The sequence below is a fragment of the Elephas maximus genome, chromosome 6 (genome assembly GCF_024166365.1).
Source record: "Elephas maximus indicus isolate mEleMax1 chromosome 6, mEleMax1 primary haplotype, whole genome shotgun sequence".
Classification (NCBI taxonomy): Eukaryota; Metazoa; Chordata; class Mammalia; order Proboscidea; family Elephantidae; genus Elephas; species Elephas maximus.
The window spans coordinates 94,155,608-94,176,430 of record NC_064824.1 but is presented as its reverse complement, the minus strand read 5'-3'; the positions used below and the strand labels follow the sequence as shown (position 1 = coordinate 94,176,430).

At 37.9% G+C, this 20,823-nt stretch overlaps 1 protein-coding gene across 4 annotated transcripts in view; it reads left to right on the top strand.

Moving 5' to 3' along the window:
• The window catches only part of DNAH7 (dynein axonemal heavy chain 7), a 259,550-nt gene that overhangs the window by 211,417 nt on the left and 27,310 nt on the right, over window positions 1-20,823 (top strand). For all 4 annotated transcript variants that reach the window (XM_049887739.1, XM_049887741.1, XM_049887740.1 and 1 more), the window contains 2 exons: window positions 1,761-1,922; window positions 20,490-20,675. In XM_049887739.1, the coding sequence (XP_049743696.1) occupies window positions 1,761-1,922; window positions 20,490-20,675 (348 nt within the window). The remainder of the gene's footprint in view (window positions 1-1,760; window positions 1,923-20,489; window positions 20,676-20,823) is intronic.

Here is a 20,823-nt window from a genome sequence, read left to right as displayed (position 1 = left end):
ATTTGATGTTTCCTCATGATTAAATTCAGGTTATAATTTCTTTGCTAGGATACTGCATAGGTGCTGCTGCTTCCTTTTCAGGGTGTCACATTTGGAGGCACACAATGCCCATTTGTCCCTCACTGATATTAATTTTGATCATTTGGCAGGGTGTTACCTGATTTCTCCACTGTACGATAACTGCTCCTCCCCCTTGCAATTAATAATCAGTCTATGGGGAGACATTTTAGGACCACACAAATATCCTGTCCCTCATCAAAATCCACTTCCTACCCAGATTTATTATCCACTGATGGTTCTTGCATGAGCAAGTGATTTCCTGTGACGACTGTAGAATGGTTCTTTTCTGGCGCCAGTACCCCTTCCACATTCTCAGTTGACACTTAGCACTCCACTGTGAGCAGCAGGCCTCCCCTCACCCCCGTGTATTTTCCTATTTATTGTTAGTGTGGACTCTTGAATCCCTGGGTTTTTGCAATGGTTTGTAATTCATTACTACGCTTAAGTCTTTTGGTGCTCAGATGTAGTCAGTAGGAGCCCCTTCGAGCTGGCTTATCTGTAATCGTGACATGCCCATGTTTTTTTTAAGTATTCTATTATTACTATTATTATCAGTCCTTACTTTCTGACTTAAGAAGATATTCTAGGCTCTTCTTGTACCTATCCTGACCTAGCCCTGGAACCAGCCATTTTTCTGAGAAGCCCTGGTTTCTTCTAGTAGGGAATGGTATTAGAGACCAAGATTTGAGTGATTGATGTGCTCGTTACTACTGAGATGTTTTTGTTTCTTGGCTCTTTCAGTGGAAAGAACTAGGAAATATATACATAAACACACACACGTATACACACATATACAAGTACACATAAACCCAAACTAAACTCATTGCCATTGAGTTGATTCCAATTCATAGCGACCCTATAGGACAGAGTATAACTGCCCCCATAGGATTTCCAGGGAGTGCCTGGTGGATTGGAACTGCAGACATTTTGGTTAGCAGTCAAGCTCTTAACCATTGCGCCACCAGGCCTCTTATATACAAATATACATACACACACGTAAGCACACACACACATATATGTACAAGTACATGTGCACGTATATACATAAATACACACTCATACATACATATTTTAGAAACCATGAATTCATACCCATACCTCCAATTCCAGTTCATCAACCCAGGGCTCTCTTCTTTTTCCTCATTCTTTATTTGTGTGTCTCTTCTTCCATAGTAAGAAAGCCTGGCTCCTAACAACATCAAGACATTTGCTGACTTGCTCAATCCTTTAATATATCGAAAATAGCTCCAGAATGAGCACAAAATGCTTTACTTTAGTTTCTGCCACCTCTGTGGTGAATGCAACTTTACTTTTGTCTCTTCGTCTCCCTTTAAAATTTATTCCCTGGAGGAAACTTTTCCTCTTCCCTTGGATAAAATTTTGGGCAAACATATGACTTTTCTGGTTACTCTCAAATGATATAAAGTTCTGTAGTCACTTTAAATTGCAAAGCCAGCCTTGTTTCCTAAAATCCAGATATATATAGCTATGTGTGCCTATTGAACATGTATACAAATAGGCATATTTTTGCCTGAATAGCCTGTAGAAAACAGACTTTATTTTAGTTATATGTTGAGACAAATATATCCTGATGCTATTTATAAACAAAAGGAATTAATTATTTGCATTTTGAAAGATGGTAAGTATAATGCAATGTTAGGGGAAAAATAATGATATTGCACCATTTCTAATCATTATAGGAGGAATTCAAGAAATTGCTCTATGGCCTCTGTTTTTTTCATGCCTTGGTGCAAGAGAGACGGAAATTTGGACCTCTGGGGTGGAATATTCCTTATGAGTTCAATGAGACTGACCTGAGAATCAGTGTACAGCAACTCCACATGTTCCTGAACCAGTATGAGGTATCGTAAAAATCGCAGCCAGGATGTTACCTGTTTTGCTCTTTATCATGTTGTAAATGTTTGTACAGCAAGCAGGCACTTCTGATTAATTTCTACTCTTATAAAATGAGTAGGCAGGATAGGTCCCAACAGCTTATTAAGTAGTACTTTATTATTACAGGATATTATAACTGCTATAGTTTTTTTTTTTTTTTATAGTAGGTAGTTAGGACGTCAGTTTGTCTATTAGAAACCTGAATTTTGTCCTCTATTTTGACATATAAATACCTAGGGAGTATGAAAAGTGATCATATTATACTTATTTTGTAAAGGATTTAGGAGGACACATAAATCAACCAGGCTCCAAAAGGAAAAGGAAAAGGGATTGGGGGGAGTGTGGGGAACCAGACAGATTACCTTCAGTTCTGGAGCATGACTTTATTTTTAGAGAAGTGACATTGTATTATTATTCCAGAGTTTGGGCCATTTGTCAGGAGAAAACCAACTATTTCAGCAATTGGTGTTAACCTGAAGTATAGATTCGGAGAAGCAGCCAAACAGCCTAATGTTGTCACATCACTTGCATTTCATCCTCTGCAGTTCTCACACAAACCCACACCCACACCCACACATGCTTATATTTGCTGTCATACTTTGAAATAGTATATTTCCCTTTGAGATTGCTCCCCTTTGTCTTATTTAATAGAGGAGCTTAAAAATTTTTAGTTATAAGAATATTACTAAACAAAACACTCTTTTACCTATAACCTCTATTCTGCTGCCAGAGTTCTCTTTTTTAATGAAACCCTGATCATATCCTGCTCCTGCTTAATCTTAAAATTAAATACATGTTTATCTGTAAGATTAACAGATTATATAATGATATTAATAAATATTATATCCAGTGCTGGCACTGGATGTGATGGAATTGGGGAAAAGGCTACAAAATTGCATGTATGATATGACTTCAATTAGATATTTACATCCATATCTATATAAAAGGCTATAAAACGAAACAAATTTACAATAATTATTATTTCTAAGGGACAGGCTTATGAGAGTCTAATATTTTATGATCAGGGAAAAAAGTGATGAAATAGATTTCTATCACAGCATTCATTTAAAGATGAAGGTCACGTTCCCAGCAAGGTGTGGCTCTTCATGACCAACACCTTTGCTCCATCTGTAATGCCATCACTCTCCCACCTACAGACCCCATACTAGCGGTATCCATATCCACACTAGCCTTCCCCTTCTTTCTTCTCCCTCTCCTTTTCTTTTTATCGGAACTTACTATCCTTTTTAAAAATTAAATTCTGTTGAACTCAGAAGTTCATCCTCTAAGAAGCTTTCCCTACCCTGTCACCTATATCCCATTCCAGTGGTGACTTACAAAACCCAAAACCCAAGCTCGTTGCCATCAAGTCAATTCCGACTCATAGCGACCCTGTGGGCCAGAGTAGAACTGCCCCATAGCATTTCCAAGGAGCAGCTAGTGGATTCAGACTGCCGACATTTTGGCTAGCAGCCAAGCTCTTTAACCACTTCGCCACCAGGGCTCCAGTGGTGAGTTAGAAGGCCTTAATCTGTACGCCCTGAGTATATCTTGATGATAATACTTCACAGTATTAACTGTGCGTTTCTCCAGTCCCTCTTTAGATTTTGTGCAACATGAGGGCGGGCTCTGGCTCTTTTAATTTTGTAGCTTCACCTTCTTCTACAGCTCTCGGCACAATTAAGTCATGGAATGTATTTTTTGTGGTGTATACTCCCTTCTCAATCACATATATAATGAAAATCAGAAGATTGGTAACATATTAGAAAGTATAGGTTGGTGATTCACTACTGTAATCACTGACTTTTAGAATCTTCTAGAGCTAGGTAAAGTGACTTAGGTGACTCTAACTGAACTGAGATATTTCAATTATTTTAAGGTAATTTTAAGCAATATCATTCTATCTAAAGTTCAAAGACAATTGCTTATTTGATATGAATAGACGGAAATGAAGGCTTCCAACTGAAGTTGTTGTTATTGTTATATATATGTTTTTCTGTCTTATGGTTTACTTACAATTGCAATTCATTTCACAACCTTACATAAGTGATTGCTATGGGCACTAAAGGAGCCCCTGGGTGGCACAAGTGGTTAAGTGATCGGCTACTAACTGAAAGTTTAGTGGTTCGAACCAACACAGAGGTGCCTCAGAAGAAAGACCTGGCGATCTGCTTCATAGCCATGAAAGCACTATGGAGTGTGGTTCTACTCTGAAACACATGGGGTCACCGTGAGTCAGAATCAGCTCCACGGCAACTGGTTTACAGGCATGAAAAGAACAAGAATCCATCAGTTACTGTATTCGAGGTACTCAGAGTTCAGAGGGGAAGACAGAAATCAGATAATTTCAACACTGTGTGATAAGGTCTATGCGTACATACCCCCTGGCTTGCCAGGGCATCCTCACATACCTATTGTTCTAGCCTCCTTTTAATTTAGCCTTTGCTCTGAAATTTAAAAAAAGAAAAATTAGTAATACTTGATACTTCCAGTTTCTCATATCTAGTAACACCAGAGACCTATGTGTGAAAGATGATCAGTGTTAACCAGTCTCTCTTTTGACCCTTTGGATCACAAACTAATACTTCCTATTCAAGGATAGAAGGCAGAGTGCTCACTAAAATCCAAGTAACCTGGACACAAATGGTTAAAGCCACCCATCTCAGGTGGTCATGGAAAAGTGTCTGATGCTGCTGCCTGTTATGGGCACTTGGTGAACCATAGTTATGTCATGACTTGTCCCATTGCCTTCAGGATGCACAAAATTCCAGTCATCAGTCAGAAGAATCAATGGAAGACATGGAAAACTATAGGTTTAGTGTATGTGAACTATGCATGGGGAACAAAGACTGAGCAGTCCCCCCACAGACACACATAGAATAGTCTGAATGCTTTTGCTACAGTGATTTTGTTACTGCATGATGTAAATCTATGACTATTATTTATTGTATTCTCTGATGATTTTTTTATTTTACAGTAAACTTTTTAGGAAACAAGTTCAAAAAAGCAAATGTGCCTAGTTAACAACAACAACAACAAAATTAAGAACTGAGTTGCTGTTCCTTAGCAAACTCAGTGATGAATAGTTAGCTCACACAAAACGTTGACATTTATCGTCCACCATGGGGCCACAGTATTGTCACTGACGTTACTGTCAAAACCTGAAAACACAAATTTACTGAAGAAGCATCTACTTCCAAAGTTAGTAGTTATTTCAAAAAGCCTTTGCCCCAAAATGATGATTTAACACATGCGTCTGCAGAGGGTACAACGTATTCAGATCAAATATTTCTTCTAAATTAATTTCTCTTACTTCCAGTTACAAGATTGTTTTCTTTATTCATTCCTTCATTCATCCATTTTGCATGTATGCCTGTGGGTTCTGTACAAAAGTGTAGTAATGGCTGTTCATGTGTGGACTCCATTGGCAGAAGAAGAAAATTTTAAACAAATAAATGATGCCACCTTTCATATCAATGTCATGAGATGCTGCAATAGAAAATCACTTACGTTAATTCCAATAAAGGCTTGATTTTTCCTAAATGTCATGGAATCAAAGTAAAGCTTTTGAAGTTCATTCTGCCAAAGGTGAAACATCTCACATTATTGTGAATTCAGCTTTAAGGTTCGACATTGAAAATAAAATTATTTGATCTGGCACTGATATGAATTCAGATTAGTTGTAGCACAGTGTTGTGGTGAAGACAATGTCCTTACCAAAGTAAGACTGTGCATTGGTGAGCACCAAATATCGATGGTAGGAAAGAGGACAGAGATTTGGAAGGTGCGGACTGAGCAGTAAAGAAAAAAAAATGTGAAGAGAGCAAGCTGAGTAAACAGGGATAGTCAGGCATAGGCTACTCTGTCGAAGGCTACAAGAGAATAAATTAAGTGCCCTTTGGATTTGCAATAGTAATCTCAAAAAGGTATTATATATCTGTAAATGCTGGACTCTATCTAACCTCTAGGACTTTGCAGAAATATATTTATGCGGAGTGCTAATTTAGACATTTCCTTTTGTGCTTCTTCTAGTCCATTTACACAAAAAATGTGGTATTGAAATATATTAAATGTACAGTGATAAATTACTTGGTACAAATACAAGCTATTTCACTTTAATCAAGAATCTCTTAATGGCATACAGGGCTGACTGAGCTAGTTTCTTCTATTAAATGACAGTTCAGCAGTGCTTCCCATTCCTCTGAGCATAGCAATCACATAGCAAACTTGACAAAACTGCTACTCGTGAGTCACATAAAATTCAGCAAGAGTTAAAGAGGGATTCTTTGAAGAATGTGAATCCACAGTTCCTGTTGATGCTATTAAGTCTAATGCAATCATTTTTCATCAGTCAACATCTTTTCTTATAATATAGTGATCCAGTGTCTTGACAAAGAAAGCAATCAGAATTAAGCTGTCTAGTGCACGCATGCACACACACAGGAAATCTAGACCAACAACAGCTGTTGCCATTAAGAGAATGAATAGAATTAGGGACTCAAAGGAATGGGGGGAGACTAATCTTCACTTGGGAATAAGAATGGGTTTATGGTTGCAACAGAAGTTCAAATCTCAGGACCTCCTAACTTGTACCAGAATGTGTTTCTGGTCCAGTGGGTCTGCCATGGCCATAGAACCAAACTGATAGGTTCTAGTTCTAATTTGCTGCAGCTAGAATTCAAACAAACAAATCTGTCTTGGAAGAAGTACAGACAGAATGCTCCTTAGAAGTGAGGAAGACGAGACTTCATCTCATGTACTTTGGACATGTTATCAAGAAGGACCAGCCCCTGGAGAAGGACATCATGCTTGGTAAAGTAGAGGGTCAGTGAAAAAGAGGAAGACCCTCAACAAGGTGGATTGACACAGTGGCAGCAACGGTGGGCTCAAGCATAACAACGATTATGAGGATGGTGGAGGACTGGGCAGTGTTTTGCTCTGTTGTACATAGGATTGCTGTGTGTCGGAACTAACTCAACAGCACCTGACAGCAACAACAACAGAATTCAAATGGGGGGAAAAAGAGGAAGAAGAAAGAGTGAGAGATTTCAGGAAACAGGGCCTTGCTACATTTCCCCAGCCAAGAATAAATGAATAAAAAATCAAAGCAAGCCCATAGAGGGGTGAGATCTACAGGCAAACCTCAGGCATTTTAGAAGAATCAAACATCAGTAGCAATCAAATGAAGATTTCACCAGTGTGATCCTAGCCATACTAAGCATTGGGGCTGAAAAACACTATGAGCCTCAATTTCTGGTCAGGTGCTGGATGACCATAGAGCTAATATAAAGTGATATGCTCTGTAAGGAAATACTAATTCAAGGAGTAGGGGAAAATTTGGAAAAGAGGCAGAAGAAGGAAGATTATCTTAAGGAACCCTGTTTCCATGGAGAATTATTAAACATTGCTATTCGCCATTTTCCCTTCCCTTCCTGCATCAAAGAAATAGAACTACCATCACCCAACCCTACAGCCAGAAACCTGGAAGCTATTAATGCTCAGTTACTCCTTATTCCTCCCCAACCACATTCAATATTCCTCCCTTCCCCACCTCCCCTCTATCGCATGCCCTATACAGTGTTACTACAGCCTGTGTACTCTTTTCCCAGGGTGACATGTTCTTTCACATCACTGGGTTTACCACATATTTTCTTTCTATTTATTGTGCCCTCTCCTGTGCTCTAGTGGCACAGTGGTTAAGTGTTCCACTGCTCACCAAAAGGTCAGCAGTTCACATCTACGAACCACTCCTTGGAAACCCTGTCGGGCAGTTCTACTCTGTCCTATAGGGTCTCTATGAGTCCGAATCTACTCGACAGCAACAGGTTTGGTTTGGTTTTGGTTTTTCCTGTGCTCAGTCTTTGTCTACTTTTGAACTCTCTTAAACTCACACTCAGGACCCAAGTTCACCTCCCATTGACACATTCTATGTGCCACTTTGGCTAATAGTCACTTTATTCACCATTATGTTGAGATCCTTATCATTGTTGGTGAACACCTATGGGAGCAGGAGATAATTCCAGATTTTTTTTGCCTACTTGCCCATCATCTCTGTCATCCTGTGCATAAAATACCCTGGCATATTGATCGGGAACATGGGTACCCAGGCTTTAACTTTCTCTAGCAGCCTTAACAGAGCTGGCGATATACTTGGGTCACTGAAAACTGCAAACTTTTGCCCAGTAGGAGAGCACATTTTGTCTAATCTTTAGTACTTTTTTTTTTTAGTACTAGACTCTATGGTGACCTTGTTTTGTTTACTCTTGCATCTCCTATGCATAAAACAGTGTATGTAGTAGGTGGCTCAATAGCTGTCTATTTAATGAATGAGTGACTGTATCGTGATGTGGGAAAGGATCTTCAATCTCTCAAAAACAAAAATGACAACATTACTATATGTAGAAATTTCATATGATAATTGCAGCATTTAAAATTAATAGGAAATGAAAGAAGTGTTCAAAAAATGATAGAATAGTTGGTTATTTGCTATTAGGAAAGAATAAAGTTAGATTCTTGCTGCATACAATATAATTCCTATTGGATTTTTAAAAAGCTAGGAAAAACTAAAGCATAAAAGAAAAAATGATGGGTGGATATATATTATCTAAGGAGCCCTGGTGGCCCGATGGTTAAGCACTTAGCTGCTATCTGAAAGGTCAGTGGTTTGAATCTACCAGCCACTCTGCAAGAGAAAAGACCTGGGGATCTGTTCCCATAAAAATTGCAGCTTATGAAAAAAAATCAGATAAAAGAATTAAAAAAAATGAAGAAACCCTAAGAATCATGTGGGACTCTATCAAGAAGAATAACTTGCATGTGATTGGAGTCCCAGAACAGGGAGAGATATCAGAAAACACAGAGAGAATAGTTGAAGATCTGTTGGCAGAAAACTTCCCTGACATCATGAAAGACAAAAGGATATCTATCCAAGATGCTCATCGAACCCCATTTAAGATTGATCCAAAAAGAAAATCACCAAGACATATTATCATCAAACTTGCCAAAACCAAAGATAAAGAGAAAATTTTAAAAGCAACCGGGGATAGAAGAAAGGTCTCCTACAAAGGAGAATCAATAAGAATAAGTTCAGACTACTCAGCAGAAACCATGCAGTCAAGAAGGCAATGGGATGACATATATAGAGCACTGAAGGAGAAAAACTGCCAGCCAAGGATCATATATCCAGCAAAACTCTCTCTAAAATATGAAGGTGAAATTAAAACATTTACAGATAAACGCAAGCTTAGAGAATTTGCAAAAACCAAACCAAAGCTACAAGAAATACTAAAGGAAATTGTTTGGTCAGAAAACCAATAATATCAGATACCAGCACAACACAAGGTCACAGAACAGAACATCCTGATATCAACTCAAATAGGGAAATCACAAAAACAAATAAAGATTAATTTTAAAAAGAAAAAAACACTCAAAACAGGGAATCATTGAAGTCAATATGTAAAAGATCACAATAATCAAAAAGAGGGACTAAATACAGGTGGCATAGAACTGCCATAAGGAGAGGGATACAAGGTGATATAGGACAATACAAGTTAGGTTTTTACTTAGAAAAATAGGGGTAAATATTAAGGTAACCACAAAGAGGTATAACAGCTCCATAACTCAAAATAAAAACCAAGAAAAACATAACAACTCAGTAAAGATAAAGTCAAATACTATGAAAATGACGAACACACAATTTACAAAGAAAAACATCTCAGCACAAAAAAGTAAGTGGAAAAATGAAGTTGTCAACAACACACATAAAAAGGCATCAAAATGACAGCACTAAACTCATACTTATCTATAATTACGCTGAATGTAAATGGACTAAACGCACCAATAAAGAGACAGAGAGTCTCGGACTGGATAAAGAAACACGATCCGTCTATATGCTGCCTACAAGAAACACACCTTAGACTTAGAGACACAAACTAAAACTCAAAGGATGGAAAAAAATATATCAAGCAAACAATAAGCAAAAAAGAAAAGGAGTAGCAATATTAGTTTCTGACAAAATAGGCTTTAAAGTTAAATCCACCACAAAGGATAAAGAAGGACACTACACAATGATTAAAGGGACAATTGACCAGGAAGATATAACCATATTAAATATTTATGCACCCAATGACAGGGCTGCAAGATACATAAAACAAATTTTAACAGAACTGAAAAGTGAGATAGACACCTCCACAATTATAGTAGGAGACTTCAACATGCCACTTTCGGAGAAGGACAGGACATCCAGTAAGAAGCTCAATAGAGACACGGAAGACCTAATTGCTACAATCAACCAACTTGACCTCATTGACTTATACAGAACATTCCACCCAACAGCTGCAAAGTATACTTTTTTTTCTAGTGCACATGGAACATTCTCTAGAATAGACCACATATTAGGTCATAAAACAAACCTTGGCAGAATCCAAAACATCGAAATATTACAAAGCATCTTCTCAGACCATAAGGCCATAAAAGTGGAAATCAATAACAGAAAAATTAGGGAAAAGAAATCAAATACTTGGAAACTGAATAATACCCTGCTGAAAAAAGCCTGGGTTATAGAAGACATTAAGGAGGGAATAAGGAAATTCATAGAATGCAACAAGAATGAAAACACTTCCTATCAAAACCTCTGGGACACAGCAAAAGCAGTGCTCAGAGGTCAATTTATATCGATAAATGCACACATACAAAAAGAAGAAAGAGCCAAAATCAGAGAACTGTCCCTACAACTTGAACAAATAGAAAGTGAGCAACAAAAGAATCCATCAGGCACCAGAAGAAAACAAATAATAAAAATTAGAGCCGAACTAAATGAATTAGAGAACAGAAAAACAATTGAAAGAATTAACAAAGCTAAAAGCTGGTTCTTTGAAAAAATTAACAAAATTGATAAACCATTGGCCAGACTAACTAAAGAAATACAGGAAAGGAAACAAATAACCCAAATAAGAAACGAGATGGGCCACATCACAACAGACCCAACTGAAATTAAAAGAATCATATCAGATTATTACGAAAAATTGTACTCTAACAAATTTGCAAACCTAGAAGAAATGGATGGATTCCTAGAAAAACACTACCTACCTAAACTAACACATTCAGAAGTAGAACAACTAAATAGACCCATAACAAAAAAAGAGATTGAAAAGGTAATCAAAAAACTCCCAACAAAAAAAAGCCCTGGCCTGGATGGCTTTACTGCAGAGTTCTACCAAACTTTCAGAGAAGAGTTAACACCACTACTACTAAAGGTATTTCAAAGCATAGAAAATGACGGAATACTACCTAACTCATTCTATGAAGCCACCATATCCCTGATACCAAAACCAGGTAAAGACAACACAAAAAAAGAAAATTACAGACCTATATCCTTCATGAACATAGATGCAAAAATCCTCAACAAAATTCTAGCCAATAGAATTCAACAACATATCAAAAAAATAATCCACCACGACCAAGTGGGGTTTATACCAGGTATGCAAGGCTGGTTTAATATTAGAAAAACCGTTAATGTAATCCCCCATATAGATAAAACAAAAGACCAAAACCACATGATCTTATCAATTGATACAGAAAAGGCATTTGACAAAGTCTAACACCCATTTATATAAAAACTCTCACCAAAATAGGAATTGAAGAAAAATTCCTCAACATAATAAAGGGCATCTATACAAAGCCAACAGCCAACATCACTCTAAATGGAGAGAGCCTGAAAGCATTTCCTTTGAGAATGGGAACCAGACAAGGATGCCCTTTATCACCGCTCTTATTCAACATTGTGCTAGAGGTCCTAGCCAGAGCAATTAGACTAGACAAAGAAATAAAGGGCATCCGGATTGGCAAGGAGGAAGTAAAATTATCTCTATTTGCAGATGACATGATCTTATACACAGAAAACCCTAAGGAATCCTCCAGAAAACTACTGAAACTAATAGAAGAGTTTGGCAGAGTCTCAGGTTATAAGATAAACATACAAAAATCACTTGGACTCCTCTACATCAACAAAAAAGAACATTGAAGAGGAAATCACCAAATCAATACCATTCACAGTAGCCCCCAAGAAGATAAAATACTTAGGAATAAATCTTACCAAAGATGTAAAATACCTATACAAAGAAAACTACAAAGTACTACTGCAAGAAACTAAAAAGGACCTACTTAAGTGGAAAAACATACCTTGCTCATGGATAGGAAGAATTAACATAGTAAAAATGTCTATTCTACCAAAAGCCGTCTATACATACAATGCACTTCTGATCCAAAATCCAGTGACATTTTTTAATGTGATGGAGAAACAAATCACCAACTTCATATGGAAGAGAAAGAAGCCTCAGAAAAGTAAAGCATTACTGAAAAAGAAGAAGAAAGTGGGAGGCCTCACTCTACCTGATTTTAGAATCTATTGTACAGCCACAGTAGTCAAAACAGCCTGGTACTGGTACAACAACAGGCACATAGACCAATGGAACAGAATTGAGAACCCAGATATAAATCCATCCACATATGAGCAGCTGATATTTGACAAAGCTGATATTTGTCAGTTAATTGGGGAAAAGATAGTCTTTTTAACAAATGGTGCTGGCATAACTGGATATCCATTTGCAAAAGAATGAAACAGGACCCATACCTCACACCATGCACAAAAACTAACTCCAAGTGGATCAAAGACCTAAACATAAAGACTAAAACGGTAAAGATCATGGAAGAAAAAATAGGGACAACGTTAGGAGCCTTAATACAAGGCATAAACAGAATAAAAAATATTACCAAAAATGACGAAGAGAAACCAGATAACTGGGAGCTCCTAAAAATCAAACACCTATGCTCATCTAAAGACTTCACCAAAAGAGTAAAAAGACCACCTACAGATTGGGAAAGAATTTTCAGCTATGACATCTCCGACCAGCGCCTGATCTCTAAAATCTATATGATTCTGTTAAAACTCAACCACAAAAAGACAAACAACCCAATCAAGAAGTGGGCAAAGGATATGAACACGCACTTCACTAAAGAAGATATTCAGGCAGCTAACAGATACATGAGAAAATGTTCTCTCTCGTTAGCCATTAGAGAAATGCAAATTAAAACTACGATGAGATTCCATCTCCAACAAGGCTGGCATTAATCCAAAAAACACAAAATGATAAATGTTGGAGAGGCTGCAGAGAGATTGGTACTCTTATACACTGCTGGTGGGAATGTAAAATGGTACAACCACTTTAGAAATCTATCTGGCGTTTTCTTAAAAAGTTAGAAATAGAACTACCATACAACCCAGAAATCCCACTCCTTGGAATATACCCTAGAGAAATAAGAGCCTTCACTCGAACAGATATATGCACTCCCATGTTTATTGCAGCTCTGTTTACAATAGCAAAAAGTTGGAAGCAACCAAGGTGTCCATCAACAGATGAATGGTTAAATAAATTGTGGTATATTCACACAATGGAATACTATGCATCGATAAAGAACAGTGACGAATCTGTGAAACATTTCATAACATGGAGGAACCTGGAAGGCATTATGCTGAGTGAAATTAGTCTGAGGCAAAAGGACAAATATTCTATAAGACCACTATTACAAGATCTTGAGAAATAGTGTAAACTGAGAAGAACACATACTTTTGTGGTTACAAGGGCGGGGGGAGGGAAGGTGGGAGAGGGTTATTTACTGATTAGTTAGTAGATAAGAACTACTTTAGGTGAAGGGAAGGACAATAATCAATACAAGGAAGGTCAGCTCAACTGGACTGGACCAAAAGCAAAGAAGTTTCCTGGATAAACTGAATGCTTCAAAGGTCAGCGGAGCAAGGGCGGGGGTTTGGGGACTATGCCTTAAGGGGACTTCTAAGTCAATTGCCAAAATAATACTATTATGAAAACATTCTGCATCCCACTTTGAAATGTGGCGTCTGGGGTCTTAAATGCTAACAAGCAGCCATCTAAGATGCATCAATTGATCTCAACCCACCTGGATCAAAGGAGAATGAAGAACACCAAGGTCACACAATAACTATGAGCCCAAGAGACAGAAAGGGCCACATGAACCAGAGACTTACATCATCCTGAGACCAGAAGAACTAGATGGTGCCCAGCCACAACCGATGACTGCCCTGACAGGGAGCACAACAGAGAACCCCTGAGGGAGCAGGAGAATAGTGGGATGCAGACCCCAAATTCTCATAAAAAGACCAGACTTAATGGTCTGACTGACACTAGAGGAATCCTGGTGGTCATGGTCCCCAAACCTTCTGTTGGCCCAGGACAGGAACCATTCCTGAGGACAACTCATCAGACATGGAAGGGACTGGACAATGGGTTGGAGAGAGATGCTGATGAAGGGTGAGCTACTTGTATCAGGTGGACACTTGAGACTGTGTTGGCATCTCTTGTCTGGAGGGGAGATAGGAGGGTAGAGAGGGTTAGAAACTGGCAAAATTGTCACGAAAGGAGAGACTGGAGGGGCTGACCCATTAAAAAAAAATTTTTTTTTTTTTTGACCCATTAGGGGGAGAGTAAGTGGGAGTATGGAGTAAGGTGTATATAAGCTTATATGTGACAGACTGACTTGATTTGTAAACGTTCACTTAAAGCTCAATAAAAATTATTTAAAAAAAAATTGCAGCTTAGGAAACCCTATGGGGGCAGTTATACTGTGTCAGATAGGGTTGTTATGAGTCAGAGCACAACAACAACATATATTATCTATTTATCAGATGGGCAGTTGCTTTTGCTGTTGTTTTGGTAGTTTTGTTAGGGTGTGTGTGTTAGAGAAATGGCCACTCCCCACCCTCACCACCCCCATCAGCCCCAAGGAAACCAATTCCACAGCTTGTGGACATTTCCCTGCATATAGAGATACTTATATGCATATATACAATATACACACAAATTTTTTTCTCAAAAACATAATTTTACTGTGTGTATTTATCTTCAGCTGGCTTTGTTTACGTATGTGAACAACTTTCAAAGTAGATACAGATCTTTGTTTTAATGTCTGCTTACACAGTATTTACCCTTTGTAGACAATTAAGAATTTTTTTTAAATAGGGTTTTAAGTGAAAGTTTACAATTCAAGTCAGTTTCTCATACAAAGACTTGTACACACATTGTTATGTGACCCTAGTTGCTCTCCCTGCAATGTGAAAACACACTCCTTTTCTCCACCCTGTATTTCCTGTGTCCATTCAACCAGCTCCTGTCCCTCTCTGCCTTCTCATCTCACCTCCAGACAGGAGCTGTCCACATAGTCTCATGTATCTACATGAGTTAAGAAGCACACCCCTCATCAGAATCATTTATGCCTTATAGTTCAGTCTAATCTTTGTCTGAAGAGTTGGCTTAGGGAATGGTTTTAGTTTTGGGCTAACAGAGAGTCTGGGGGCCATGATCTCTGGGGTCCCTCCAGTCTCAGACCATTAAGTCTGGTCTTTTTACTAGAATCTGAGGTCTGCATCCTACTTTTCTCCTGCTCCATCAGGGATTCTCTGGACAATTAAGATTTTATTCCAGTTTTTTGCTAATGAAACAATGTTGACGTGAACAGCTTTGTGTATAACCTTTCATACTAGGTTTTCACTTCAAGTTCAGTTTTCATCTATTCCGTCCCCCTGCTCATGGTCTTAACCATCCTATAACATCAGGACAGGGAATCAATCCAAGGAGAAAGCTACTATTATTTCTGTGACCCCAGTCAATTTCCACGGGCCACTGGGAGAAAGTATTCCCTAGTTTCATTGGCCGTGGTATGGCCAAACTACTGAGGGAAACTACAGGTAACATTTTACCTGTGAGTTCTCAGGGGCCTATTGGCCAATTTTATGCATAATTTCAAATTCTCCCCTTCCAAATCTCTTCTGACTGCATCACAAAGCCCTGTCAGGGACTACCTAGACCACATGTTGCTCTACTTCAATAACATTTAATTAGCATATGAGTTTCCTTATCTCACTTTTATGTAGGGGGGCCTTCCAAGAAGGCAAAGCCCAAGAATTCCCATTTGCAGTTGGAAGAGCATAAACATTCACGAGTCCTTCTTCCTGATTCCATGTTTCTCTATGTGGTCCATGTCACTAACACATGATCTCTTAAGTTCTCTTCCTCAAGTTCCAGTTCATCAAAATAATGAGCTTCATAAATTCCCAACCACTGATTCAGTAAATTTCCCCTCTCCCTAAAACATGGCATAAAGAGAATACAAACCATAACTAACAATGCACAAACACCAGAAGAAAAACTAGATAACTGGAAGCTCCTAAAAATCAAACACTATGCTCATCAAAAGACTTCACCAAAAGAGTAAAAAGACAACCTAAAGACTGGGAAAAAAATTTTGGCTATGACAAACCCTATCAGTGTCTAATCTCTAAAATCCACAAGATACTGCAAAACCTCAACGACAAAAAGACAGATAAACCAGTTACAAAATGGACAAAGGATATGAACAGGCACTTCACCAAAGAAGACATTTAGGCAGCTAACAGATATGTGAAGAAATGCTCACCATCATTAGTCATCAGAGAAATGCAAATCAAAACTACAATGAGATACCATCTCACCACACCAAAAAAAACAAGGCTAGCATTAATCCAAAAAACACAAAGTAATAAATGTTGGAGAGGTTGTAGAGAGACTGGAACACTTACACACCGTTGGTGGGAATGTAAAATGGTACAACCACTTTGGAAATTGATTTCATGCTTCCTTAAAAAGCTAGGAATAGAAGTACCATACTATCTAGCAATCCCTCTCCTTGGAATATATCTTGGAGAAATAAGAGCACTCACGTGAATAGATATATGCACACCCATGTTCATTGCAGCACTGTTTACAATAGTAAAAAGATGGAATCAACCTAGGTGCCCATCAGCAGATGAATGGATAAACAAATTATGGTATATTCACACAATGGAATACTATACAATGATAAAGAACAATGATGAATCTGCAAAACATCTTGTAACATGGATGAATCTGGAAGGCATTATGCTGAGTGAAATTAGTCAATCACTAAAGGACAAATACTGTATGAGACCACTGTTATAAGAACTCAAGAAATGGTTTGAACACAGAAGAAAACATCCTTTGGTGGTTATGAGGGTGGGGAGGGAAGGACAGGGGTACTCACTAACTGGATACAAACCCAAAAAAACCAGACCCACTGCCTTCGAGTAGATTTCCGACTCATAGTGACCCTATAGGACAGAGTAGAACTGCCTCATAGAGTTTCCAAGGAGCGCCTGGCGGATTCAAACTGCTGACCTTTTTGGTTAACAGCCGTAGCACTTAACCAGTACGCCACCAGGTTTCCACTAACTGGAGAGTAGACAAGAATTATCTTAGGTGACGGGAAGGACAACAAACAACACAGGGAAAGTCAGCACAACTGGACTAAACCAAAAGCTAAGTAGTTTCCTGAATACAACTAAATACTTCACGGGACAGAGTGGCAGGGGCAGGGGTCTGGGGACCATGGTTTCAAGGGACACCTAGGTCAATTGGCATAACAAAGCTTAATAAGAAAATGTTCTCCATTCCACTTTGGTGAGTGGTGTCTGGGGTCTTAAAAGCTAGCAAGTGGCCATCTAAAATGCATCAACTGGTCCAAACCCACCTGAAGCAAAGAAGAATGAAGAACACCAAAGACACCAGGAAAATATGAGCCCAAGAGACAGAAAGGGCCACATAAACCAGAGACTCCATCAGCCTGAGACTGGAAGAACTAGATGATGCCGGCTACCACCAATAACTGTGACAGGGAACACAGTGGACAGTCCCTGATGGAGCGAGAGAAAAGTCAGGTGCTGTCATGGATTGAATTACACCCCCCCCCCAAAATGTGTGTATCACCTTGGTAAGGCCATGTGTGGTTATCCTCCATTTTGTGATCATAATTTTATGTTGAGAGGATTTGAGTGGGACTGTAACACCACCCTTACTCAGGTCACCTCCTTGATCCAAGGTAAAGGGAGTTTCCCTGGGGTGTGTCCTGCACCACCTTTTATCTCTCTCAAGAGATAAAATGAAAGGGAGGCAAGCAGAGAGTTGGGGACCTCACACCACCAAGAAAGCACCACCTAGGGCAGAGCGCGTCCTTTGGACATGGGGTCCCTGCGCCTGAGAGGCTCCTCGACCAGGGGAAGCCTTCCTCCAGAGCCGAGAGAGAAAGCCTTCCCCTGGAGCCAATGCTCTGCATTTGGACTGTGAGAAAATAAATTTCTCTTTGTTAAAGCCATCCACTTGTGGTATTTCTGTTATGGCAGCACTAGATGACTAAGACAGGTGTAGAATTCAAATTCTAGTAAAAAGACCAGACTTAATGGACTGACTGAGACTGGAGGGACTCCAAAAGACATGGCCCCAGACTCTCCGTTAGCCCAAAACTAAAACCATTCTTGAAACCAATTCTTCAGACAGAGATTAGACTGGACTATAAGACATAAAATGATACTCGGGAAGAGTGTGCTTCCTATCTCACGTAGATATATGAGATTACATTGGGAGCTGCTGTCTGGAGGTGAGATGAGAAGGCAGAAAGGGGCAGGAGCTGGTTGAATGGACAGGAGAAATCTGGGGTGGAAAGGAGGAGTGTGCTGTCACACTGTAGGGAGAGTAACTAGGGTCACATAACAATGTGTGTCTAAATGTTTGTATGAAAAACTAACTTGAACTGTAAACTTTCACTTAATGCACAATTTTAAAAAAAGTGGAGATAAGTAAATAAATTTCCCTTCTCTGATCACACTTCTTCCTGTTCCCTATTGCTATTATTTCTATTGAAGAGCTTCCTCAAAATAGGATTACTGAAGTGTAGGTTATATACACTTTAAATTTTAACAGATAACTGCTAGAAGGGCATTGAAGCAAAAAAGTGGTAAAAAAAAAATTCTAAAGTAGAAGATTGCTATGTTTGAGTAGAAAATATTTTTAAATGTTGCTATATAAAAATAATATAAACAATGGAACATAAAAATAAAAGATAAATGAAAATTTGGAGAAAATACTTAAAATTTACATGACAGTGATTTGATTTCTTTATAATGAGCCTTTAATAATAAGAAAAAAGATAAACATTCATATTAGGAAAACATAAAGAACAGAGTAGATAATTTACAAAATTAAAAAAAAAGGCCAATAAACATTTTTAAATGTCAATATCACTAATAAAGAATGAAAATTAAAATGATCAAAAACACTTTGTCAATTTTTTTTTTTTTTTCTAAATGATGATGCTCAGTTTTGTTGAGAATGTTGAGAAATAGAATTCTCACATACTGCTGGTGGGTGTGTAGGTTTTTATACTTAGGCTAAAAGAAATTGTAATGTGAAAAATCAATCATTATAAACATTTAAAAATGCTTACACTGAAGAACATAATTTAAAAAGTCAAAAGGCAGACTAGCTGGAAATAATATTACCACAAATTTGATAAATGAAGGTCAGTTTATAGAACAGCTTACACATATGCACACACAAACAAAATGTTAATAGAAAAAAATGGGTAAGAAGGCTAGTTCACAGAAAACTGCAATAGGCTATTAAACATATGAAAAAATTATGACCCTCACTAGTATTTTAGAGAATGCAATTAAAACAATATTAATTATCTTTGGCCCATCAAATTAGTAAAGTTTTTTTTTTTTTTTTTAGCAACTGAAACACAAATATTTTTTATTTAATTGTATCCAAGTTCAGGTTTTGGTTCCCTGAGAAAAATTATAGAGTCTCTTAACATCCATCACCTAGTTCCTATAAAGTAACCAATATGAATAATCCTAACTGCCAAAAAGATTTTAAAATGCTATAGCCTTTCAGAAGAACAGTTTGATGACATTCATCAATTGCTTTTTATAAGCTCCTACCCATTGACATAGTCATTTCCTTTTTAGAAATCTAGGCTAAAGAAACATTAGACATTTTAAGAAGTGCATGTTTAATGAAACAATTTAACAGAGAAAATTAGGAGCAACTGAAATATTTAACATTAGAAGACAGTTATTAAAATAGTATTTTCAAATAATATTTCGTGAAATGATTAAAAATCTCATAATATGAGATTTGGTGAATAATTAGTATGTACAGTATGATTCCAATCGTGTACATATACATGCATATAAGGGCAGTGAAGAAAACTAATGCTGATTATCTCTGAATTATATTGGATTTTGTTTGAATGTCACTCAGCAGTGCAAGATTCTCAAGAATAAGATTGTGGTCTAACTATGTCTGGCACATATTAAAAAAAAAATCAGGTGCTCAATAAATGTTGGTTGAATGGTACACAAGTTCACAAGTAAATAGAGTTGCCTTCTTCTCAGCATTGATTGAATGGAAGTGAAAAACCACAAAGGGCGAGAAAGACCCTGGGAAAAATTGCAACATTTCACAAGGAAGTATATAAAGGAGATTGTATCATACAAAATTTTTTGTAAGATATTTAAGTTAATAATATTAGTAAATAAGAAACACAATTCTGTATAGTATGCTACAGTGACTGTCCACTGGTTGAGTGACTTGAGCTCTCAATTTTAGGAACTGCCTTACGATGCTCTGCGATACATGACGGGCGAATGCAATTATGGAGGCAGGGTGACTGACGACTGGGATCGGCGCACACTGCGCAGCATCCTAAACAAATTCTTCAGTGCAGAATTAGTTGAAAATTCAGACTATAAATTTGACTCAAGTGGCATCTATTTTGTCCCTCCTTCTGGCGATGTAAGTATGCCCTTTAGAGAACTGAATGCAGTATAATCTGAAATTCTTCCGGTAGTGATGCTATAAAAAAAAGGTGATTTTCCCAAAGGCTTCTTTCTTATTAACCCCTGTATTACCTGTAGCTTTCTCTCGTCTTGTAGGCACAGAG